This window comes from Orcinus orca, chromosome 3 (assembly GCF_937001465.1).
Source record: "Orcinus orca chromosome 3, mOrcOrc1.1, whole genome shotgun sequence".
Lineage (NCBI taxonomy): Eukaryota > Metazoa > Chordata > Mammalia > Artiodactyla > Delphinidae > Orcinus > Orcinus orca.
This window is the reverse complement of record NC_064561.1, coordinates 124,358,152-124,384,696: the sequence shown is the minus strand read 5'-3', so window position 1 is coordinate 124,384,696 and position 26,545 is coordinate 124,358,152. Positions and strand designations below refer to the sequence as shown.

The 26,545-nt window shown below is 39.1% G+C and overlaps 1 protein-coding gene across 7 annotated transcripts in view; it reads left to right on the top strand.

The window, feature by feature from the left end:
• The window catches only part of PDE8B (phosphodiesterase 8B), a 385,418-nt gene that overhangs the window by 328,887 nt on the left and 29,986 nt on the right, over positions 1-26,545 (top strand). For all 7 annotated transcript variants that reach the window (XM_049707740.1, XM_049707742.1, XM_049707743.1 and 4 more), the window contains 2 exons: positions 21,437-21,479; positions 25,194-25,271. In XM_049707740.1, the coding sequence (XP_049563697.1) occupies positions 21,437-21,479; positions 25,194-25,271 (121 nt within the window). The remainder of the gene's footprint in view (positions 1-21,436; positions 21,480-25,193; positions 25,272-26,545) is intronic.

Here is a 26,545-nt window from a genome sequence, read left to right as displayed (position 1 = left end):
TGCTTTTGCCCTTGGTCCTGGTGCAACATGAGATTTTGTGTGCACTCTTTAAGAGTGGAGTCGCTATTTCCCCTGATCCTGTGTAGCTCCTGCAGTCAAGCCCTGCTGGCCTTCAAGGCCAAATGCTCTGGGGGCTCCTCTTCCCAGTACCGGACTCCTGGCCTCGGGGGCATGACATGGGACTCAGAACTCTCACTTCTGTGGGAGAACCTGTCTAATATAATCATTCTCCAGTCTGTGGGTCACCACGCAGGGCGGGGGCAGGGGGAGGTGAGGTATGGGGCTTGATTATCCCGAGTCCACCCCTCCTGTTGGTCTCACTGTGGTTCCTTCTCTTGTCTTTAGTTGTGGAAGATCTTTTCTGGTAGGTTTCAGACTTTTTCAGTGATGGTTATTATGCAGATTGTTGTGATTTTGGTGGGCTTGTAGAGGAGGTGAGCTCAGGATCCTTCTATTCCACCATCTTGGCTGCTCTCTCTCTGTTTCTGTTTTGTTATATTCATTCGTTTTGCTTTTTAGATTCCGTGTATAAGTGATTACATACAGTATTTTTCTCTGACTTATTTCACTAAGCATAATACCCTCCAAATCCATCCATATTTTTGCAAATGGCAGAATTTCATTCTTTTTATGACTAATATTCCATAGTAGGTATGTGTATGTATGTATATATGTGTGTGTGTGTATATATATATATATATATACCCCATTTTCTTTATCCATTCATCTGTTGATGGACATAGACTGCTTCCATATCTTGACTGTTATAAATAAAGCTGCTATGAACATTGGGGTGCATATATCTCTTCAAATTAGTGTTTTTGTTTTCTTCAGGTAAATACACAGGAGTGGAATTGCTGGTTCATATGATAGTTCTATTTTTAATTTTTTATGAATCTCCATACTGTTTTCCAAGTGGCTGCACTAATTTACGTTCCCACCGACAACCCTAGCGTACTAGGGTTCATTCCATTTTCTCCACATCCTTACCAACGTTTGTTGTTTGCAGGCTTTTTGATGATTAACCATTCTGACAGATGTAAAGTGTTATCTCACTGTGGTTTTGATTTGCATTTCCTTGATGATTAGTGATGTTGAGCATCTTTTCATATGCCTGTTGGCCATCTGTGTATCTTCTTTGGAAAAATGTTTGTTCAGGTCTTTTGCCCGCTAAATTGGATTGTTTATATTTGTCATATTGAGTTGTATGAGCTGTTTATATATTTTGGATATTAACCTCTGACCAGTCATATTATTTGCAATTATTTTCTCCCATTCAGTCTTTTCATTTTGTCAGTGGTTTCTTTTGCTGCACAAAAGCTTTTACGTTTAATTAGGTTCCATTTGTTTATTTTTCCTTTTGTTTTCTTTACCTGAGGAGACAGGGATTAAAAAATATTGCTACAACTTACATCAGAGGGTGTTCTGGATACATTTCGTTTCTTTTTCTTGCCTTATAGCAGTGTATCGAGCCCTCATCACAGTGTTGAATAGAAGTGATAAAGCAGACATTATTGCCTCATAGCCAATTCTGGGGGGAGAGCATCATTAAATATGATGTTAACTATAAGTTTTTTGTATCTAATACTTACTAGATCAAGGAAATTTCTTTCTATTATTAGTCTGCTGAGAGTTGGTTTTTTTTTAATCAGGAGTGGATATTGGGTTTTGTCAAGTGTTTTGCTTTTTTTTTTTAATCTATTGAGATGCCTTTTTTTCCCATTTAGTCTGTTAATATGGCGAATTTTATTGACTTTCAAATGTTAAATCAACCTTCACTTCTTGGCATAAATGCCATTTGTTGTATTATCCTTTTTACACATTGTTAGATTTGATTTGCTAACATGTTAAGAGTTTTTGCATCTATGTTCATGTAGGATATTAATTTCTAGTTTTCTTTTCTTGTAATGTCTTTGTCTAGTTTTGGAACCAGTGTAATGTTGGCCTCATAGAATAAGTGGGGAAATATTTCCTCCTCTTTGTTTTTCTGGAAGAGGTTGAGAATTGGCGTTATTTATTCCCTAAATATTTCATAGAATTCCTCATCTGGGCCTGAAACTTTTGGTTTCACTGATTTTATCTATTTGTGTGTGTGTGTGTGTGTTCTATTCTATTGATTGCTGCTTTGATCTTTATTACTTCCTTTCTTCTGCTTACTTCAGGTTTACTTGCTGTTCTTTTTCTGATTTTTTAAGATAGAAGCTGAGGTTATTTTTTCTAACATAAATATTTACTGCTATAAATTTCCCTCTAAGTATTGCTTTAGTGCATCCCCAAATTTTGATATGTTGTTGTTTGGGAGGTCCCAAGACCACCCATATGTTTGGAGATTCACTAAAAAGACTCAGGGACACAGAAGCAGTTGTACTCATGGCTATAGTTTATTACAACAATCATAAAAGGGAAAAGATATCAGGCAGAGTCTGGAGGAAAACAGGCATATGCTTCCAGTGTTCTGCCCTTCCTTTCCCCAGATGATGTCACACAGAATAAGCTCCTTTCTCTAGCAGCAGAATGCAACAATGTGTGTGCAGTATTTTCACCCCTGTACTCAAAGTCCAAGGCTTTTACTGGGAGCTGGTCCCAGTAACACAAGAGCCAGCCACAAATATCAAAATTCCCATCTCCCAGAAGGAAAGCAGGTGTCATACCCCAAATGGGCTAAACAGTCTTATCATTGTAGGGAACATTCCAAAAGTCAAGTTCACAGACACCAGCCAATGGCCAACCCTGAAAACAGACTCCTCTGAAGATTACAACCTCAGACCTGCTCTCTAAACTCTTTCTTGCACTGCATATTTTCATTTTCATTTAGTTCAAAATGCTTTCCAATTTCCCTTTTGATTTCTACTTTGGTCCATGGGCTATCCAGAAGTATGGTTTTTAGTTTCCAAATATTTGGGGATTTTACAGATACTTTTCTATTATTCGTTTTTAATTTAACTCTATGTGGTCAGAGAATATACTTTTTGTGATTTGAATCCATTTAAGTTGTTTGAAACTTGTTTTTATGGTCAGATAAATGTCCATCTTAGTCAACATTTCAAGTTCATTTGAAAACAATGTGTATTCTTTTGTTGGGTAGTGTTCTATAAATGCCAATTAGGTCAAAGAGGTTGATTGTTTTCTTCATATTTTATATATTTTTACTAATTTTGTCTAGTTCTATCAGGTTCTGAAAGAACAGTGTTAAGATCCTCAACTGTCATTATGGGCTCGTCTCTTTCTTTAATTCTATCAATTCTTATTTCATGTGTTTTGAAGCTCCATTGTTAAGTAATATACATTTATGATTATTATCTTTCTGATGAATTGACCCTTTTATCATTATGAAAAGTTCCTCTTTATATCTTTTTTAATAAATTTATTTATTTATTTATTTTTGGCTGTGTTGGGTCTTCGTTGCTGTGCTCGGGCTTTCTCTAGTTGCCATGAGCGGGGGCTACTCTTCGTTGTGGTGCACAGGCTTCTCGTTGCGGTGGCTTCTCTTGTTGCAGAGATTGGGCTCTAGGCGTGCAGACTTCAGTAGTTGTGGTGCGAGGGCTCAGTAGTTGTGGCTTGTGGGCTCTAGAGCACAAGCTCAGTAGTTGTGGCACACGGGCTTAGTTGCTCTGCAGCATGTGGGATCTTCCCAGACCAGTGCTTGAACCCATGTCCCCTGCATTGGCAGGCGGATTCTTAACCACTGTGCCACCAGGGAAGTCCCTCCTCTTTATATCTGATAATACTCTTTATCTTCAAATCTATTATATTTTATATTAATATATTTATATTAATATGTATATTAATATATAATATAATATAATGTATATTATGTATTATTTATATATTAATATATATTAATATATATTAATATATTAATAATACTCCAGCCTTACATTTATTAGTTTGAATGATGTATCTTTTCCCATCCATTTACTTTCAATGTGTATGTCTATTTAAGGTACATTTCTTATAGACAGCATATAGTTAGATTTTGACTTTTTATCAATTCTGACAATCTCTATTTTAATTGGAGTGTTTAATCCATTAACATTTGATGTAATTATTCATATGGTTGGATTCAGGTCTACCATTTTATCATTTTCTTTTTGTTTGTCCTTCTGTTTTGTTTTTATTTCTCTGTTCCTTATACAGGTCTTCTTTTAGATTATTTGGATAATTTTTTAAGTGCTGTTTTATCTATTGGCTTTTTGTTAAATCTCTTTTCATTTTTTGATAGTTGCTCTAGGAATTATCATATATATCCTTAACTTTACACAAGCTACTTAAGCTAATATTGTACCATTCATGAGAAACATAGCAACCTAGCAACTATAAGTTCCACTTACCCCTCTCCTTCCTATTCTATATGCTGTAGTTTTCATATATATTACATCTATATACATTATAAACCCCATAAGACAATGGTATGATTTTGCCTTAAACACGTGTACTAAAGAAATTAAGAGAAACTTTTCTCTAGTATTTACCTAAGTATTTGCCATTTCTGAGTGCTGAAGATTGATGAGAAGGCAGCGTGCACAGTTGTTCTGTCCTTCACCCTATCTCTTTCCAGTTCTGTGCCCTTGGGTAAACCTCACCACTTGGCCTGAGTGCCTCCCTCTATGACATGTCAATAGCTGTTTTAACTGCCTACAGGCTGTGGACTGAACCAGACAGTCTCTCCCACATACACCTCAACTCTAGGGTGTCTTATTCTTGAGAGGTTGCTCTCTTGATATGGATTTTTTGACACTGAAACTGTTCTCAGTGGACAAAGCTGTTTCCTTACTAGGAGCTTTCAAAATAGTTGCCACATACGTGACGTTTTAGATGCTGTGCTGTTGCCTCTGATGTAGTCACTAAGGAAGCTCCAGTTGTGTCTCTAGGCCCCTCTACTGACAGATTTCTTGATACGGTGACGAACTGTCCCCTACACTTGGACTGCAGTGCCTTCTGTCCTGAAGCAGGCCCACCTGCACAGTGAGTGTCACGGTGGGTAGTTTCATCTCTTGAGGAAGCCTGGGGGCCCAAGGGTATGTGTGCTGCTGTGAGAACCTTCTGGTGATGAAGGTTCCACATGAACGGCCCCAGGCACAGAGGGTCAGGTTAGACAGGTAGACCAGTCCAAATGATCCCAAATAATTTGTTACCTGGACAGGACCAAGACTGTAACAAAAAGTATTTAAAATTTAAATCTATGTGGGTGTCCGGCTGCTTTTCAGACAGGAATTTCAGAGATGTTTTTCTTGTACATTTTAAGCATTAATAGTACTGGAGTCTGTAAAACTGAAAGCTAGGATAGAGGAAATAACACTCTGTTTAGAGTGAGAATGACTCGATTTGATGCCATCTGTTCCTATCTCCCTTCCATCAGCGAGGCCACCCCAGAAAATGAAATCTCTCTGTAATATCCTCCTGCAGCTGGCCTGTCATCACAGAACTCCACTCACAGCCACTACTGACTCGAAGGAAAAGTTACAATTACAGCCTTCCAGTAATGTTGCTCCTGCTTGGATTTAATTGGCGTTTTTATTGTGTTTGGAAGGGAGAAAACTGTCCATGCCATATGGAAGTTGTATACTTTTTAAAAATTATAAATGCTGCTTGATTCATCCATCTGGTTACCCTTTATCAGGGTGGAGAGGTGGTATTTAATACCCCTCTGTGCCTTCATTCCTAAAGGAGCGTTTACAGACCAAATTAAGTTAATGGTCTCACTTACTAGTATTTCTTAACAGGTGGCATCAGTCCCTAGACGTGCAGCTTAGGACCAGAAATGGCTGTAGTGTTCCATGCAGTGACACAGAAGTGGGAAACGTAGGCAGTGCAGAGCTGTGCAGAGAATTAGGAGACAGCAATGGCTGCTGGGAACTGTGTCACACATTGCTGAGCAGAGGCCCACCCATCTGACACACGAGGAAACTACACTCAGAAGGGGACTGGCCTGCCAGATCCACTAGCTGCTCGCTGGTCAGTGTGACTCCTACAGCCGCTCCAGCTGACGCAGTGCTGCCTACCCCCTTCCCCAGCACCATCAGCCTGAGTAGCAGATCACTCACCTCTAAAACCAGGGTTTTGTCTGGGTCTGCTTTCATTCTCTGTTAAAGGAAGTCCTCAGCTTCCTCAGCAGAAGAAAGGGGCCAGGTATGAGGAGCTCCAGACCTCTACCCACCCCCTGCTGTTCCAACTGAAGTCACTCTGCTTTACCTGTTTTATATTTTGGGAGAGTTAATTCAAAGAAAGCCTTCTGCAGCTAAACCCTGGAGGGCGCTACCCCTGTCCAGTGTGATCAATGCCAGAGCCGGAGGTGACTGAGTCATTATCATTGTCAGTATGTGCTACTTACCTGCCCTGTCCGCATCCACAAGCCCTACCCATGCTTCTCAATCTCCCCCACCAAACCTCATCCTCCAACCAGGCCTGATTCCTCCCTGCTGAAGCCAGGGCATTTCAGGGGCCGAGGATGGGCACATGACTTATGACTGTTTCCCCTACTTCACTCCTAGACTTTGATTATTTCCATATTCAGGCACCACCTGACCTATTCATATTTAATTTTTCTTGAGAAGGAGTCACTTTAAAAAAGATTTTTTTTTATTGAAGTCTAGTTGATTTACAATGCTGTGCCAATCTCTGCTGTACAGCAAAGTGACTCAGTTATACACATAGAGACATTCTTTTTTATCTTCTTTTCCATTATGGTTTATCACAGGATATTGAATATAGTTCCCTGTGCTATCCAGTAGGGCCTTGTTGTTTATCCATACTATATATAATAGTTTACATCTGCTAATCCCACACTCCCAATCCATCCCTCCCCCACCTCCACCTTGGCAACCACAGGTCTGTTCTCTATGTCTGTGAGTCTGTTTCTGTTTTGTAGATAGGTTCATCTGTACCATATTTTAGATTCCACATGTAAGTAATATCATATGGTATTTGTCTTTCTGACTTACTTCACTTAGTATGATAATCTCTAGTTGCATCCATGTTGCTGCAAATGGCATTATTTCATTCTTTTTTATGGCTGAGTAGTATTCCATTGTATATATGTACCACATCTTCTTTATCCATTCATCTGTCGATGGACATTTAGGTTGTTTCCACGTTTCGGCTATCGTGAATAGTGCTTCTATTAAAATAGGGGTGCATGTATCTTTTTGAATTAAAGTTTTCTCTGGGTATATGCCCAGGAGCGGGATTGCTGGGTCATATGGTAATTCTATTTTTAGTTTTCTGAGGAACCTCCATACTGTTTTCCACAGTGGCTGCACCAACTTACATTCCCACCAACAGTGTAGGAGGGTTCCCTTTGCTCCACACCCTCTCCAGCGTTTGTTATTTGCAGACTTTTTAATGATGGCCATTCTGACCACTGTGAGGTGGTACCTCATTGTAGTTTTTGATTTTCATTTCTCTAATAATTAGTGATGTTGAGCATTTTTCATGTACCTACTGGCCATCTGTATGTCTTCTTGGGAGAAATGTCTATTAAGGTCTTCTGCCCATTTTTCAATTGGGTTGTTTGTTTTTTTGTTGTTGAGTTGTATGAGCTGTTTGTATATTTTGGAGTTAAGCCTTTGTCAGTCACATCATTTGCAAATATTTTCTTCCATTCCGTGGGTTGTCTTTTCTTTCTTTTCTTTCTTTTTTTTTTTTTTTTAAGGTTTCCTTTGCTGTGTAAAAGCTTGTAAATTTGATTAGGTCCCATTTGATTATTTTTGTTTTTATTTCTGTTGCCTTAGGAGTTGACCTAAGAAAACATTGGTACAATTTATGTCAGAGAATATTTTGCCTATGCTCTCTTCTAGGAGTTTATGGTGTCATGTCTTATGTTTAAGTCTTTAAGCCATTTTGAGTTTATTTTTGTGCGTGGTGTGAGGGTGTGTTCTAACTTTACTGATTTACATGCATCTGTCCAACTTTCCCAGCACCACTTGCTGAAGAGACGATTTTTTCCCCCATTTTATATTCTTGCCTCCTTTTTCAAAGATTAATTGACCATAGGCGTGTGGGTGTATTTCTGAGCTTTGTATTCTGCTCCATTGATTCATATGTCTCTTTTTATACCAGTATCACACTGTTTTGATTACTGTAGCTTTGTAGTATTGTCTGAAGTCCAGGAGAGTTATGCCTCCTGCTTTGTTTTTTTCCTCAGGATTGCTTTGGCAATTCTGGGTCTTTTATGATTCCATATAAATTTTTGGATTATTTGTTCTAGTTCTGTGAAAAATGCCATGGGTAATTTGATAGGGATCATATTAAATCTGTAAGTTGCTTTGGGTAGTGTGGCCATTTTAACAATGTTAATTCTTCCAATCCAAGAGCATGGAATATCTTTCCATTTCTTTGAATTGTCTTTAATTTCCTTTATTAATGTTTTATGGTTCTCAGCATATAAGTGTTTCACCTCTTGGTTAGGTTTATTCCTAGGTATTTTATTTTTTGGTGCTATTTTAAAAGGTTTTTTTTTTTTACATTCCCTTTCTGACATTTCATTGTTAGTGTAAAGAAATGCAACTGATTTTTTCATGTTAATCTTGTATCCTGCTACTTTGCTGAATTCATTTATTAGATCTAGTAGTTTTTGTGTGGAGTCCTTAGGGTTTTCTATATATAGTATCATGTCATCTGCATAGAGTGACAGTTTTACCTCTTCCAAGAAGGAGTCACTTCTAAAACTTTATATCACCACAGTAATTGCTACCATAAAATGGAATACCACAATAGTTAGCCATAATGAAAGGTTAACAGTAAAATAGATGTAGTAGAAAAAAACCCCACAGTGTTAGTAAATCTAGAAAGCTATGGCTGTTGGTTGAAAGTTTGGAGACTGAGCCCCCTCTCCTTGGAAAGTGGTAGGTGTTAAAGACCCACCAACCTGAGGCTTTCTCCTTGATAAACCCAGAAGGCTTGGAAAAACATTAAAGGACAAACGACTTGAATATATGATTCCAGGTTATTTAGCATCAAGTTTTGGAATGCCCTTAACTTACCTTTTAACCCCTCAGCATCATACCCTTTGTGAAATGCTATCTTGGCACTTTTGAACCAGCTTCCGGAAACTATCTGTTTTGTTTTCTGTCACATCCCCAGTGTCTGGAACATTACCTAGACACATAGTACACGCTCAACACAGAGTGAATAAGTTCATTGTGACAGGACTTGTTTTTTGTCCCCTATTAGTAAATCCCTTGAGAGCAGGGACTAGGTCCTAACCACCTTTGTCTCACAGGCCCAATAAATATTTCTTGAATTGAATTAGAAGATGAGGTATCAATTAGAGATACCCTTTTTCTCCTGGGGGTGATTGTTCACAAAATGTAAGCAAAGATTCTAATGAACAGCATTTTCAGAACCTCAGGACACACAATGATAACGCTGTTTTACAATTCTGTCCTCTCATTGCTAATTTTTCCTTTGTGCTGTCCCACCTCTGGGTAGCTTTCAAAGGGCCTGATTTATTAAGCAAAGGTCCTGCTGATTGCTTCTATCTTATGCTAATCTCAGTGCAAGCAAAGTCTGGGTGTCATTAAGCAGTTTAATGAATCTCTGTTGAGTGCTGGGGTAACAGGAGTGAGAAAGTGTTAGATCATTGCAGTTCCCTCATTCTCTTGACAAAACCTAGCAGGCCTCTGAGTTTACACAATAGAACATTTAGCAAAAGTGACATCAGTCATGGATAGTTCTTTGAGAGCAAGAAACGTTAAGCAAAATGAAATTTCTTTCATATAAGTTTATATATGTTTGATCTATGTTTCCCTTTGTCACTGAGCAGTGAGGGGACACAGGCGAGAGGCATGATGGCATAGAAGTGAGAAACACAAATGTGCTGCTTACGTGTCTACCTTAAAGGAAATGATTTCTGTAAACTAAACTCCATCCTGAAATAGCAAGCGTGCTGCATCCATATTCTCAACAAACAGGATACATCTACGAAAGAGCAGGCCGAGGGGACCAGCACTATCTGGGCACCCACCGTTGGCTAGGCCAGTGGTTCTCAAAGTATGGCCACTGGATCAGCAGCCTCTGCCTTACAGAACTTGTTAGAAATGCAACTTCTCAGGCCCTGACCTACACCTACTGAAACAGAAATTATGGGGGCCCAGCACGACAGATGTGTGGTTTTGTGTGTGTGTGTGTGTGTGTGTGTGTGTGTGTGTGTGTGTGTGTGTGATTTTTCTTCTTTTTTGGCTGCACCTCACGGCATGTGGGATTTTAGTTCTCCAACCAGGGATCAAACCCATACCCCCTGCAGCGGAAGCACGGAGTCTTAACCACTGGACCGCCAGGGAAGTCCCAGCAGTGTGGTTTTAACCAGCCTTCTATGTGACTCTGACATAAAAGACCAGCCTGAGAGCTAGTAGGCTAGGCATTTTGTACACATTCATTTAATCCTCTTAGATCCTAAAAAGTAGGCATTGGTCCCCATTTACCCATAAGGAAACTGAGACTCAGTGAAGTTCATACGTTTACACAACTAAAAATGGAGATATCAGAAGATCTGTTGGCAATCCTATGATTTTTCAGCTTGAATCAGTGTTTCTCAAACTGTAATGTGTAATCAAATCACTTAGAGATTACATGTTAAAATGCAGATTCTGATTCAGAGTCTGGAGTGAGCCTGGGAGTGGGTGGAGTTAACAAGCTCCAGGTGTTGCCAGTGCTGCTGGTGCAGAGCATTCTGAGTGGGGAGGCATCAGGAATGGCAGCGTGGCCCCCAGACCTGCAGCCCTGGCCTCACCTGGGAAATTGTTAGAGATCCAATTCTAGGCAGAAGTTTGAGAATCACTATCATATTTCCATATTAGAAAACTCAGTATTTGCCAGGTATGAAGCAAAGTGGTACTTACGTGGTAGGTATTTGAAAGCAATTAAAAGAGAAGCTGGACAAGGGATAAAAGATAAAACATCTAAGCCTGAATGGTCGCTTGCATTAAGTGTTTTCCCATGAGATAAGCATAGAAAAATGATTATCACTGGGCTACATCATGAGAGTCCTTCTCTGTGTAAAGGCTTTTGCAAGCGCATGTTGAATGTAGGGCCAGTGGACACTAGTGAGAGAAGTAAGAGAAGTTTTGACCAAGGGATACCAGCCATATCTGAACATGCTAGATCGGAGACTGCACAAAAGGTTGTTTAAGTTTTTCCAAGAAAATACCTAACAGCACAGGAGATATTTATTTTCAGCAAATTAACAAAAAAAAAAAAAAGCAGCTTGAGATCCTTCTTTTTAATCTTGTGTAATCTTAAATATTCATATGAATTTTCATTTATATCAAACCAATGCATGTTGCTTTGATATAAGTAACATTTTAAATTACCATCAAGATAAAAGAGCAGAGATGATGTTACTTTGAGTCTGTAAGGCTCATAAAATTAACCGAAGTGCGGAGATCTGACACGGAGCATCAATTGGTATCCAGGCAACTTCTCCTCTGTCTCGGTGCTATAGTATTTTGAGAAACCAGACTCAGAGTACGTGAGAACAACGACAACAACTTGTTCATGGCTTTGGGAGCTTATGTAAAGGTAACCATTGAGGATGGGGATCCAGAATGTTGCATGAGGCGTTTTCTTTCAGTGTTTGGAGAACACTGTTGGTGTTTGTTTGCTGTTTGGGAATTTTGAGAAGTGTATCTTCAAGTGGTTTTTGAAAATAGAGCAGATAGAAAGGACCTTTGATCTATGCACAGATATTCATACCTTCTGAGGAAATACTCATCAAAGTATCTTCAGTAAAGAAAGATGATCAAAGAAATTCTGTATTAGACCACTCACACTATCATTTTCCTTGCATGTAAATGAAGGGAGGGTCTCGAATGACTCAGTTCCCATAATCAAGTTTCTCATCCAGCGTTCAAACTCCACTGCATTACTGAAGTCATGTCATTATACGTGAAAGCGTTGTTTTGTCATGAAGTTTTTGGTCAAGAATGTTCACCCTTAAAGATTTCTTACACTGATTATTTAAGAGAATAGTGCTTTTCTTCATCTTAACCAGGTTTTTACCCCTTTTCATCATATTTGGGGTGGGGAAGACACAAAAAACAAGCAAACAACACAAAGCCAAAGGTTGAAAACTCTGATCAAAGCCGGCACTCTTCTGTATAATCAAGAAATACTTCAAAGTCACTTATCATTCCTTTATAAAGGTATGTACAGATATGAACAATCATTTTGTTTTTTAAATAATATCTACTGGGTTTTATCACGGCATTGATTACGATGAGAAACTTAACAAAGAATCTCTCAGAGGCGCAGCAACTGGTTCAGGGACGAGGGTGCACTCAGGTGTTTGATAGCCTTGATTTCTCACCATCACACCAGCTCTTTTGCTTGTCATAGATTTGACGCTATCAGAGCACATGGATTTTTTTTAAATCACTACTGTATTTGCTTTTTTAAAAAAAAAACACTCATTTTATGGAAAACTTCCTTATCAGTATTCTACCATGAAATGCTTTAGAGCCATCCATATTAAGTAAAATCAACAAAGACCAATATGATGGTCAAATCATTAACAACAGTGTTTTCACCACAAGCTATAAGGTAAAGAACCTGGTTAACCTCAGTTCTTCTGGACTCATATTTACTGAACTTCTATGTGCAAGTAGTATGTTAGCACTCAGTATACAAAGGTAATCAAGTGAGACACAGCTCCTGCTAAAATTAGGACTTACAGTTGGGAAGGATAACAAACAATCAAATAAGTACACAGTTATGAACTGTAAAAAAAAAACGCAATAAAGGAAAAGTCCATTGAGAACATAGGACACTAGGACTTAACCTCGTGAGGGACTGGGATGGGCAGGAAATACCCGGGAAGGCTTCCCTGAGAAACCACCGTTCAGCTAAGATCTGCAGGATAAATAGGCAAAAGGAAGAGAATGGGTTGGGAAGCTTTCTGGGCAAGAGTCACATGTGCAAAGGCTCTGAGGTAGTAAAGAGCATGGAAAAATTAGAGGGATGGCAGTGTGGCCTGCAAGCTGAAAGCCCAGGACAGAGTAGCAGGGGTCAGTGGTGCATCTGGGGAGCTGGCAGGGGCCAGGGTGAGCACAGCCTCATAGCCATGTTGTCAAATGGGGCTGACCCTGAGACCGATTGGGAAGTGTCAGTTTTAAGCAGGAGAGACAGGATTAAATGTACAGTTTTGCAAGATTACACTCATTGAACAGTTGAGAATGGGTTAGGTTGCAAGGGTTATTGCTGAGGTTAGAGTTAGACGAGAGCTGATGGTAGCCTTGTACTCTGACAGAGGAGAGAAATGGGTAATCCCAGAGGTATTTAGAAGTGAGATTTTACAGGATTTGATGATGGACTAGTCATGAGGATGAGAGAAAAGAAAGCATCACGGATGACCCCCAGGCTCACATACTGGGAACCTGGTGATTTTAATTACAACTGATGCCTCGTATGACTGTCATTCCGTGATGACAAAAGCAGATTCAGATATTTCTACCAAATGCTATTCATACTCTCCCAAGGTGATTCTGAAATGAATGTTGAAGGAGGTATCTAGTATTTATTTGCTTGTTAGCTTGTTATTGTTGTGATCCTGGCCTTGACTCATTATTTTTTTAACATCTTTATTGGAGTATAATTGCTTTACAATGGTGGTTAGTTTCTGCTTTATAACAAATTGAATCAGCTATACATATATCACCATATCTCCTCCCTCTTGCATCTCCCTCCCACCCTCCATATCCCACCCCTCTAGGTGGACACAAAGCACCGAGCTGATCTCCCTGTGCTATGTGGCTGCTTCCCACTAGCTATCTATTTTACGTTTGGTAGTGTAAATATGTCCATGCCACTCTCTCACTACATCCCAGGTTACCCTTCCCCCTCCCTGTGTCCTCAAGTCCATTCGCAACGTCTGCGTCTTTATTCCTGTCCTGCCCCTAGGTTCTTCAGAACCAATTTTTTTTTTTATTCCATATATATGTGTTAGCATACAGGATTTGTTTTTCTCTTTCTGACTTACTTCACTCTGTATAACAGACTCTAGGTCCATCTACCTCACTACAAATAACTCAATTTCATTTCTTTTTATAGCTGAGTAATATTCCATTGTATATATGTGCCACATCTTCTTTATCCATTCATCTGTCGATGGACGCTTAGGTTGCTTCCATGTCCTGGCTATTGTAAATAGTGCTTCAGTGAACATTGTGGTACATGACTCTTTTTGAATTATGGTTTTCTCAGGATATATGCCCAGTAGTGGGATTACTGGGTCGTATAGTAGTTCTATTTTTAGTTTTGTAAGGAACCACCATATGGTTCTCCATAGTGCCTGTATCAATTTACATTCCCACCAACAGAGCAAGAGGGTTCCCTTTTCTCCACACCCTCTCCAGAATTTATTATTTGTAGATTTTTTGATGATGGCCATTCTGACTGGTGTGAGGTGATACCTCATTATAGTTTTGATTTGCATTTCTCTAATGATTAGTGATGTTGAGCACCCTTTCATGTGTTTGTTGGCAATCTGTATATCTTATTTGGAGAAATGTCTATTTAGGTCTTCTGCCCATTTTTGGATTAGGTTGTTTTTTTGATATTGAGCTGCATGAGCTGCTTGTATATTTTGGAGATTAATCCTTTGTCAGTTGCTTCACTTGGAAATATTTTCTCCCATTCTGAGGGTTGTCTCTTCATCTTGTTTATAGTTTCCTTTGCTGTGCAAAAGCTTTTAAGCTTCATTAGGTCCCATTTGTTTATTTTTGTTTTTATTCCATTTCTCTAGGAGGCGGGTCAAAAAGGATCTTGCTGTGATTTATGTCAGAGTGTTCTGCCTATGTTTTCTTTTAAGAGTTTTAATAGTGTGTGGCCTTACATTTAGGCCTTTAATCCATTTTGAGTTTATTTTTGTGTATGGTGTTAGGAAGTGTTCTAATTTCATTCTTTTACATGTAGCTGTCCAGTTTTCCCAGCACCACTTATTGAAGAGGCTGTCTTTTCTCCGTTGTATATTCTTGCCTCCTTTATCAAAGATGAGGTGAACATATGTGCATAGGTTTCTCTCTGGGCCTTCTATCCTGTTCCATTGATCTATATTTCTGTTTTTGTGCCAGTACCATACTGTCTTGATTACTGTAGCTTTGTAGTATGGTCTGAAGTCAGGGAGCCTGATTCCTCCAGCTCCATTTTTCTTTCTCATGATTGCTTTGGCTATTTGGGGTCTTTTGTGTTTCCATACAAATTGTGAAATTTTTTGTTCTAGTTCTGTGAAAAATGCCGTTGTTTAGTTTGATGGGGATTGCATTGAATCTGTAGATTGCTTTGGGTACTGTAGTCATTTTCACAATGTTGATTCTTCCAATCCAAGAACATGGTATATCTCTCCATCTGTATTTTTCATCTTTAATATCTTTCATCAGTGTCTTATAGTTTTCTGCATAGAGGTCTTTTGTCTCCTTAGGTAGGTTTATTCCTAGGTATTTTATTCTTTTTGTTGCAATAGTAAATGGGAGTGTTTCCTTAATTTATCTTTCAGATTTTTCATCATTAGTGTAGAGGAATGCAAGAGATTTCTGTGCATTAATTTTGTATCCTGCTACTTTACCAAATTCATTGATGAGCTCTAGCAGTTTTCTGGTAATATCTTTAGGATTCTCTATGTATAGTATCAGGTCATCTGCAAACAGTGACAGCTTTACTTCTTCTTTTCCAATTTGGATTTCTTTTTTTTTTTTTTTCTTCTCTGATTGCCATGGCTAAAACTTCCAAAACTATGTTGAATATTAGTGGTGAGAGTGGGCAACCTTGTCTTGTTCCTGGTCTTAGTGGAAATGGTTTCTGTTTTTCACCATTGAGAATGATGTTGGTTGTGGGTTTGTAAAATATGGCCTTTATTATGTTGAGGTAAGTTCCCTCTATGCCTACTTTCTCGAGGATTATCATAAATTGGTGTTGAATTTTGTCAAAAGCTTTTTCTGCATCTATTGAGATGATCATATGGGTTTTATCCTTCAGTTTGTTAGTATGGTGTATCACATTAATTGATTTGCATATATTGAAGAATCCTTGCATTCCTGGGATAAACCCCACTTGATCATGGTGTATGATCCTTTTAATGTGCTGTTGGATTCTGTTTGCTAGTATTTTGTTGAGGCTATTTGCATCTATGTTCATCAGTGATATTGGCCTGTAGTTCTCTTCTTTTGTGAACATCTTTCTCTGGTTTTGGTATCAGGGTGATGGTGGCCTCGTTGAATGAGTTTGGCAGTGTTCCTCCCTCTGCTATATTTTGGAAGAGTTTGAGAAGGATAGGTGTTAGCTCTTCTCTAAATGTTTGATAGAATTTGCCTGTGAAGCCATCTGGTTCTGGGCTTTTGTTTGCTGGAAGATTTTTGATCACAGTCTCAATTTCAGTGCTTGTGATTGGTCTGTTTATATTTTCTATTTCTTCTGGGTTCAGTCTCGAAAGGTTGTACTTTTCTAAGAATTTGTCCATTTCTTCCAGGTTGTCCATTTTATTGGCATATAGTTGCTTGTAGTAATCTCTCATGATCCTTTGTATTTCTGCAGTATCAGTTGTTACTTCTGCTTTTTCATCTAATTCTATTGATTTGAGTCTTCTCCATTTTTTTCTTGATGAGTCTGGCTAATGGTTTATCAATTTTGCTTATCTTCTCAAAGAACCAGCTTTTAGTTTTATTGATCTTTGCTACTGTTTCCTTCATTTCTTTTTCATTTATTTCTGAGCTCATCTTTATGATTTCTTTCCTTCTGCTAACTTTAGGGGTTCTTTTGTTCTTGCTTCTCTAATTGCTTTAGGTGTAAGGTTAGGTTGTTTATTTGAGACATTTCTTGTTTCTTGAGGTAGGGTTGTATTGCTATAAACTTCCCTCTTAGAACTGCTTTTGATGCATCCCATAGGTTTTGGGTTGTTGTGTCTCCATTGTCATTTGTTTCTAGGTATTTTTTTATTTCCTCAGTGATCTCTTGCTTATTAAGTAGTGTATTGTTTAGCCTCCGTGTGTTTGTATTTTTTCCAGATTTTTTCCTGTAATTGATATCTAGTCTCATAGCATTGTGGTCAGAAAAGATACTTGATATGATTTCAATTTTCTTAAATTTACCAAGGCTTGATTTGTGACCCAGGATATGATCTATCCTGGAGAATGTTCCACGAACACTTGAGAAGAAAGTGTATTCTGTTGTTTTTGGATGGAATGTCCCATAAATATCTATTAAGTCCATCTTGTTTAATGTATCATTTAAAGCTTGTGTTTCCTTATTTATTTTCATTTTGGATGATCTGTCCATTGGTGAAAGTGGGGTGTTAAAGTCTCATACTATGATTGTGTTACTCTCGATTTCCCCTTTTATGGCTGTTAGCATTCACCTTATTTACTGTGTGCTATGTTGGGTGCATAAATATTTACAATTGTTATATCTTCTTCTTGGATTGATTCCCTACATCATTATGTAGTGTCCTTCTTTGTCTCTTGTAATAGTCTTTGTTTTAAAGTCTATTTTGGCTGATATGAGAATTGCTACTCCAGCTTTCTTTTGATTTCCATTTGCATGGAATATCTTTTTCATCCCCTCACTTTCAGTCTGTATGTGTCCCTAGGTCTGAAGTGGGTCTCTTGTAGACAGCATATATACAGGTCTTGTTTTTGTATCCATTCAGCCAGTGTGTGTCTTTTGGTTGGAGCATTTAATCCATTTATGTTTAAGGTAGTTATCGATATGTGTGTTCCTATGTTACCATTTTCTTAATTGTTTGGGGTTTGTTATTGTAGGTCTTTTCCTTCTCTTGTGTTTCCTGCCTAGAGACGTTCCTTTAGCATTTGTTGTAAAGCTGGTTTGGTGCTGCTGAACTCTCTTAACTTTTGCTTGTCTGTAAAGGTTTTAATTTCTCCTCGAATCTGAATGAGATCCTTGCTCGGTAGAGTAATCTTGGTTGTAGGTTTTTCTCTTTCATCACTTTAAATATGTCCTGCCAGTCTCTTCTGGCTTGCAGAGTTTCTGCTGAAAGATCAGCTGTTAACCTTATGGGGATTCCCTTGTATGTTATTTGTTGGGTCATAGTGTAGGCATATGTTTAATTTTGTAAGAAACTACCAGACCTTTTTCGTAGTGTCTGTACCACTTTATACACCCTCCAAAATGTGAGAGTTCTACTTGTTCCACATACTTGACAGAATTTCTTTTTTAGACATTCTGGTGGATGTGTAAAGAAAATATCGTCTTAAAATGATTATTCTTTAAGAGGAAAACAATCAAATCACCCTGAAATCACACATACACGCACGTGTACACACACACACACCCAGAATTCGTAGTGCTTTTGAGCCAAGCGTAATCAGGTATCTGTACACAAAGCATTTAGCACAAGGACAGTAACACTTGTGGGAACCTATAGTATTTTAAGGAATTAAAAGATTGGAATTATGATTTTTTTTCCCCCAAAACAGGCTGTAAGCTTCCAAGGCCTTGCTAAGAAATTCCAGCTTTGAGCTCTGGCAAGAGTGGCACAGGCAAGGCCAGCAGTATTCACATTGCAGAACCTTAGTGCTGAAGCCTGGGGGACACATGATATCAGAATTCTTAGTCATTACTGTATGCATTTCTATTACAAAAGGGAAAACAAAAACACTACACTCTGGAGAGATTGGCTGACATGTAACCATTGAATTATGATTTCTTTGCTTTGCTTTAGCATGCATGTGACAAAACCTATCGATAGCAGAGATTGAAACCCTCCCCAAAATTACACAGAAAATTGTATTCAGACACATGCCCTTCACTGAACCCAGGGATATTGTCCTCAGACCCCAGTTTAACAAGCTTGCGCCGGGGCTTCCCTTCTGGGGCCTGACTGTAGAGAGCAACGTGACAAAGAGAAGTGGTTTTAGATGGAGAGAGCTGGGTTTGAAATTGGGATCTGCTGTGTGCTAGCTGTGTGGTTCAGACAAGCCCCTCAACTTCTCGAAACCTCAGCTTCTGCATCTGTCAGAAGGAATGACAACCTTTCCTCCTTTCAAGGGTGCTGTAATGACTAGATTGTAAATGTAGAGCTGCTAGCACGGTGCAGACATGTAAGAGATGGCTGCTTTGGTCACAGGAGAAGTGGTTCCTCCTCTCTTCCTGCCCACAGGCCTCTCCTGGCTGCCCACCAGAGAGTGCCAAACTACAGGACCACTCGTTCTCTGTATTTCCCCAGTGAACCTGACTGAGAATTATGAGGAAATAATTTTGGGTTTTTTTGTTTTGTTTTTTTTTTGCGGTAAAAAAACACTGCTGTGGCCTCTCCCATTGTGGATGGAGCACAGGCTCCGGACGCGCAGGCTCAGCAGCCATGGCTCACGGGCCCAGCCGCTCCACGCCATGTGGGGTCTTCCCGGACCGGGGCACGAACCCGTGTCCCCTGCATCGGCAGGCGGACTCTCAACCACTGCACCACCAGGGAAGCCCTGAGGAAATAATTTTAATAAAAGCATGCATACCAAGTTATAAATGATGGGTGGGTTTAGCCTTCCAAGAAGAAAATTGTAATTCTAAAAGAATTGTTTTCATTCACATGAATCTTTGGTTGTAAAAGGAGGTATCTGGGAGAGGCAGGAAGATAACCTGAGTTGGAAGCTTCAGTAAAAACCTAGCACTGCTGGGGTGTGATGGGCAAACTGTCCTCAGGCACTGCTCTTACCACAGAGGATTGTGAAGGGAATTATGACCTGACACAGCCCTGCAGAACCTCTGCGTGCAAAGCAAGTGGTGATTGGTTGTTTGAGGAGTACTTCCAGTTTCTGCTGCTGTCCCTAACGAAGAGCCCATCAGAGACAGATGAGCCAATTGAGGGCCACAGGTTTATGGGGATGCAGCGTGCTCAGCTCAGAAATCGCTGAATGCAACATCCTGTGTGGAGAAAGTCCAGAGCCACCTCAGCAGACAGACCCGGTACCTCTCCTCTCCCCTCCTCCCTGTCCCCTCTTCTCCCTTCAGGGGCAGGTGCACATTTCCGACCCAAAGGCAGGGTTGGACTGTGCATCTGCTGGACCTTGGGCTTCATCTAGTTCCGTCGAGACTAGATGGAGCACAAAGCCTACACTGACCTCCTAGGAGGCCCACAGTTCAATCAGCTGGCCTGCAGAAGTCAACGAAAGACAAGAAAGTGGCCATGGGGCTTTGTTCCTAAAGGAGAGATGTATTGTGAGTCAAAGAGAAAAGCTAAGCATTTAAAGATCACTTGCTTTTGAGCTGAAGCTGACTGAGAGAAAGTTGTATTCATTTGGTTATCAGAAATTCATACTGCACTCAGTAGCTTTGTAGCAAATGATCTTTATTTGTAAAGAAAAAACATAAAACAGTTGTTCACAGAAGAAATAAAAAGTTCCCATAGTTACGGGATAAATAAGCCACAGCCCTTAGTCACATATAAGGCCAAGATCTCACACAGGCTGGCTGTGTAATTTTTTCTGTAATTATGTGGAATGAACTGTGCAGAATAATTCATACAAAACCCCTATTTTAACACTTCAGTTTTACATGATGATTTTTCAATGGTTCAATCAAGCTGGAACATTTTACTGTATCTGAAATATATGGGACTTCTGGCTGTTACAGCTGATGCTGCTAAACATACTAATCTTCCCCCCATAAACAGTCCTACATACTCATCTGTCTTGTTTTTCAGGTTAATTTATTCCATTCATTCAGTGCTTACAAATGTGTGATGGTTTGAGAAACTGGAAGTAGGTGGATTTAGCAGCAAAGCAGCATGATTATAATCATGATAAAGCTAGGTGTGCCCCAGTAACAGTGTCTTAGTTATAAACACCAGAAATACAGAACCCCCAAAGAAAGCATATTTATTATTTCTAATGTTAATAACTGCACTAAACATTTGACAGATATGTACCGAGCATTAGCCCAAAAAAATTGATACCGAGAAAGAACTAGGTGCAAAATTGAATCTAAAGTTCAGACTTTATGAAGAAACATTTAGTAAATTGACTGTCTATAACTGAAGTGCATTTGAAGAGCTTTGGGGGAAAGTTTTTTAATATCCTAGGCTTAAATTTAGATTGCTTTTATATTACAGGAAAAATGTATAGCATGTCTGAAATATAAACAGAGTACATATAAAAATCTTAAATTTTGTTTTAAATTTTGGTTTTTTGTCTTTCTGCATTTCTGCAGACTGTCAAAATGAGAACAGCTGACTGGAGATCTAGACGTCTTGCTTAGAAAGTGTATCCCTTGGGTATCTCCCTGCTGTCAGGCTCAAGCATTCTATAAGTGTCTGGATGTAACAGAGAATTTGTAGTATTATCAGCTGGTGTCCATCTTTCATCTGTTCATATTATCTGTGCAACTTCTTGTTTTCTTGAATTTTTCAGAGTTTTTAATGAAATTGTTTGGCTGGAAATGTAACTAATACCATATTTTAAATCTCTTTTTCTTGCTTTACCAAACTTCTGAACAACTTTAGATTCACAAGGTTCATCGTGACTCAGGAGATAATTCTCAAACAGGTGAGAATACTTCAATTTCACTCATACATACTCAGGTGGAATTTGTGGGTTCAAGTCTATGAATCACTCTGAAGAAGTCTGGATTGACAGTCACCACCCCAGAACTTGGATTGCTGATATCTGAGTGCTGATACTGAAAGGTCTGAGAGCGAGGTTAAAAGCAGGATCCCTTAAAAAGCTTTGAATCTTCATTCATGGCAACCTTTTCTACTGAATGCCTTCTTCATCCTGGTTTCTTTTGCTGACTAGAAACCATGGAGAGCAAGATAAACTGAAAATAGACAGTGGCCTGAAAGTCCAGGGGACACACATTATTATACCATAGTTAGTCTTCGCTTTCTTTGCAGCAGTCAGTGACTACATACAATTAGAAGATGTGAATGGGCCCTCGCCAGGCAGTCAGGAGCAGCAAATCACCATTTCAGCTGCCCACATCCTCACATCATACCTTGAGCAAGACTCTCACTGCCTGACTCCTGGTTTCCTCTGCCATAAAAAGAGGAGGCTGCTAATGACTTCTACATTTGAAAGGTCTAGAATTCTTTGATCATTAGAGGGGAAAATCAGTCTGCTACCAAAGATTTAAAATTCTCGTTCCTGCACACACACCACACATTCTCTCCCTTGTTGGTGGCTTTCCCAGCCACTGAGGCATAAAGTTGGACCCTGGGCTACTTACTTTAGTGCCTTTCCTGGATTCTAAAATGGACCATATTTTTACCTACTCAGAAAGATTTCATTTGCTCTTTCTGAGCTTCAGTTTCTTCATTTGTAAAATGAATTAACAATGCCTATGAGAATTAAAGGAGAAAATGTATATAATGTCTAGCAGTACCTGGCGTTTAACTGTTTGGTATCCTTCTCCTCTTCCCTCTACACTTTTTCTCTGTCTCTCTCTTTCACAGATGTTTTAGTTTATTTCTTTAACCTAGTGAGAGTATTATTTTAACTTACTTAAGAGCTTCTGAGTGTCAAAAACTGTTATAAGCATTTTCATATCCTTTACAGTGCCCAGTATTGCCTTGCACATAATAGACACTCAATAAATACAGAACATTGATTAACTGAAACCATCCCATCTTGGAAAGCATAAGTTCCACCATTTATTAACTCTTGGACCTTAAGCTACCCACATAATCTCTCCAAGTTTAAATTTCCTCATCAGTAAAATGGGGATTGCACTATGTAGCTTTCAGAATTGTAATGATTATGTAAGATAATTACTATATTTAAAATAAATAGTAAGGCACAATGTCTGGTGCATAGTAGATGCTCAGTAAGTGGTAGCTATTTTTTTTTTAATTGATGACACTGTATCCTTTTTTGCCATTGAGTATAGCTATTTGAATCTCTCTTATCCTTCTTTTCTCTGGTTTTAAAGTTCATTCCACAACATCTTTTGAGAGAATGAATAAATGAATTCTTTGATTTAAATGGCCTTTATTGAATAAATAATTTCTCCAAACTTTTAGTCTTTTCTATTGCTATAGATTTTCTTAATTTTAGCTGAGATAAAAGAAAGAATAAGCATTATCCATCTTTGAATAATTATTTCTAGTGAATGATTTAGAATTCAACCAGCCAGCCTGGGCTATAGCCTCCCTAGTTTAGTTTTATTTGGAAACTACATTTTGAGGAATTCTTGTGCTCTTTAATCCTGAATTTAATCTTAAATATTTAATAAGTTAGATTTAATTTGTTATCTGGTAAACAACTGTTAGGAATGTGTATGATTATTACATTCCTAAATGTAATAGGCTAAATCCAATGTCTTGCAAGTGACCACTATTATTTCCTCAGGGTTTGAAAGATGTAATATGATCTTAACAATATAATTTTATAGGTATCTTATAAAGAAGTACTGAAACTCAAATCCAAGGCTAGGAAAATTATTAAGGCAGGGTCTGAAAGAAAATTAGGCAAAGGGGTAGTAAAATAGTTTAAGTTAGGTATTTAAGACAAGGTCTTATGGCTGGCTATGTTGTTCAGATTAACTTTATAATAGTTCTGCCTTCCACTTTATGCTATATAAATATAATTCAAGTTTCATTACTGATTTAACCTTTTTAAAATTGAATCAGATGTTTAATGACATTAAAGTAAATGGTTAAAAAGGTGAGCTAAAGAAATATCTAAGACATACTATAAAGTGATAGCAAGTAGTAGAATAATATTATAACATGATCCCACATTTGCTTAAAAAGAGGTATACATGCAGATGAACAAATGTAATTAATAATAGGCAAACATGAACTTTATATTTACTATGTAGCAGGCACTGTTCTAAGTGCTATCTATGAATTAACTTGTTTACATCTCACAACAGCCTATGAATGCGGTGCTATAACTATCCCCACTTTGCAGGTGTGGATACTGAGACACAGAGAAGGAACGTTCCCAAAGTTGCACAGTATTAGATGGCATAGTGGAGATTGGAGTTTTGGCAATTTGGCTCTGGAACTGGTTATCTTAGTTACTATGCTCTCTTGCACTTTTTTTGGTGTCAGTAGACAGTTCTTTAAAAAGCATTGCATCTTCTTTTCTTTCTTGGAATATGATCATTTATCAGTGTCTAAGAAAAGCATCCCCCTGCTGAAACCTGCACATCTGCCTCCTTTCTGCACAGTGAGGAGAAATTCTGTGTTATGGCTAAGTTTCTCTCCTTGCTCATGGGTTACTCCTACAAGAAGCAAATGCCCTGAAAATGCAATTTTCTGAAGCCACCTCTGCTGCCCTGACATTTTTATCCTTTGGTCCTCACTGGTAGCATGCACCGATTGATTAGATCTCACATTAATGTGACAGCACATTTTAAGCATTAAATTCAAAGTCTGCAAAGACTTACACAGATTTTTTTTCCCTCAGAAAACAAGGACAAAAGTGAGAGTTAAATTGTTGGAATTTGTTCGGATTAGAAAACTGCTTTTTCTTCTCTTCATTCCTGGGATCAACAGTCTGCATCATTTGATGAAATCATATCCTCAGGAGAACCTAGAAAACCATCAAGAGGTCTTTTACAGAGGGACCTAAACTTGGTCCAAATTAGTTTCTCAAACTCTACTCTCTGTGAACTTGACTAGTATTTTATTTCCTCAAATATCCCCATAGAAGCCTTCCCCACCCATGGAAATGTATTGTCCTTCATGTCAAAATGAATCCCTCAAAATTTCCCCCCGTTTGTTTTTTTGTTTTTTGTTTTTGTTTTTTTCCCGTACGCGGGCCTCTTCACTATTGTGGCCTCTCCCGCTGCGGAGCACAGGCTCCGGACGCGCAGGCTCAGCGGCCATGGCTCACGGGCCCAGCCGCTCCGCGGCATGTGGGATCTTCCCGGACCGGGGCACGAACCCGCGTCCCCTGCATCGGCAGGCGGACTCTCAACCACTGCGCCACCAGGGAAGCCTTCCCCCAAGTTTTAATGTTTATTTTCAAGAAGATATTTATTAATGGGACTAAGTAACCCTTAATAATAAGCTCCATTACAATGTAATGTGGTACCACAAGGAAAAGATGTCATTTTACAATTAATATGACTGATAATTCTGTGTGTGTTGATGATTTGAAGAGACAGTGGCTCACTATTTCTTAAAAATATTTTACAGTGCTTAAAAAGTAACCTCGTTTTCTTTGGAGAATGAGGGAAAAAATATGTCTAAACTTTGCCTGTGAATAAGCTTGAAAACTAATCACTCTCAATTACTACTCTGAAATCCTTAGAGTCTCATTCATTCAGACACAAGAACAGGAGGAAAGAGTCCATTGATGTGAAATCAATATCATCTCGAGGCAGTGATGGTAAGTTTTTCAGATTTCCTTGACTTTAAAGTGTAGAAAATGACACAGGAATATATTTAAGAATTCCTCAGCATATAAACAAAACCCCAAGGAATAGGATTACAACTAAACTGGCTTTTTTCCTGTAGATGGAAAAAATTTTAGGCCTTTTTATTCTTTTTTTTACTTTTTATATAGTCTTTGCCTTTTCTGTGAAATGACTCCATGCTTGTTCCTTTATGGCCTAACGTGTGTTAGGCCACATAACCACTAGAGCAGCTCAGTTTCAATAGCTAGGTCACTCTTAGCTGCTATCCTTCAGGTCCTTCAGGTCACAATGGGAAACCTGAGCCTGAGAGAAGTGGCTGAACTAGCAAGGACCAAAGACTCTAGGGATAAGATGTATAATTCATAGAGGAAGATGGATACACCACAAGGCATGCAAGGGATTGGGACCAAGAACGTGAAGGAAGAAAATGGACTGAAATTTTTCCCGATGGGCTGAGGGTGTAGATAGATGAAGAGGGTATCCATTTTAGAGGATAATGGATGAGGGCATTTCAACTGGATTAGTTCAGTTTTCAGAATAGAGTTTGAGATGGGATCATCCATTCTCTCTCCAGAGCATGGGAGAAGTGAAGGCTGAAGAGTATAGAAGGGCAGCAATGGTGGCTGCTATGGCAGTGGAGATGGCTACAAAGATGGCTGACCGGCAGGCAGGCTCTGCTGACATCAGCTACATTAAGTTATCAGCTCTATAACATGCGAGTTCTATTCCCTCCTGCCTGCCTCTCAGGGAGGGGTAGGAAGATCTGAGGAGAACAATGCTTTTCAAATAAAGCTTCTACCTTTTGGATTTTGAACCACATGTAAAGATAGGACATTTTAGATGGAGAGGATAATGGGTGAAGGAATTTCAACGGGATTAGCTCAGTTTTTACAGATGAGAGCTAGACCCACCGTGGGCTCCTGGTGCTAAGAACCTAAAGTCTTAGGAGTGCCCGGCCCTAACTCAGAATAAGAGGGGCTCATTCTTCTGCCCACCCCACCCTGGCCACGGATCGTGCCTCCCCTCCTACACTACAGTCATCCAGTTACCCGGCCTGTGGCTGAGGACTGAAAGTGACGGAACTGCCCAAGTTGGGCTTTAGTGACTTACGGGAAAGTAACTCCTGGGGGATCATTAGGCTGTTGGGATGAGGCCTCCGGATCCCATCAACCTTCTCTGAAATCCCCCTGTGGACCTGAGACTCATAAAGCCTTCCTGTCATCAATGTTCCAGGCCAGACCACCCT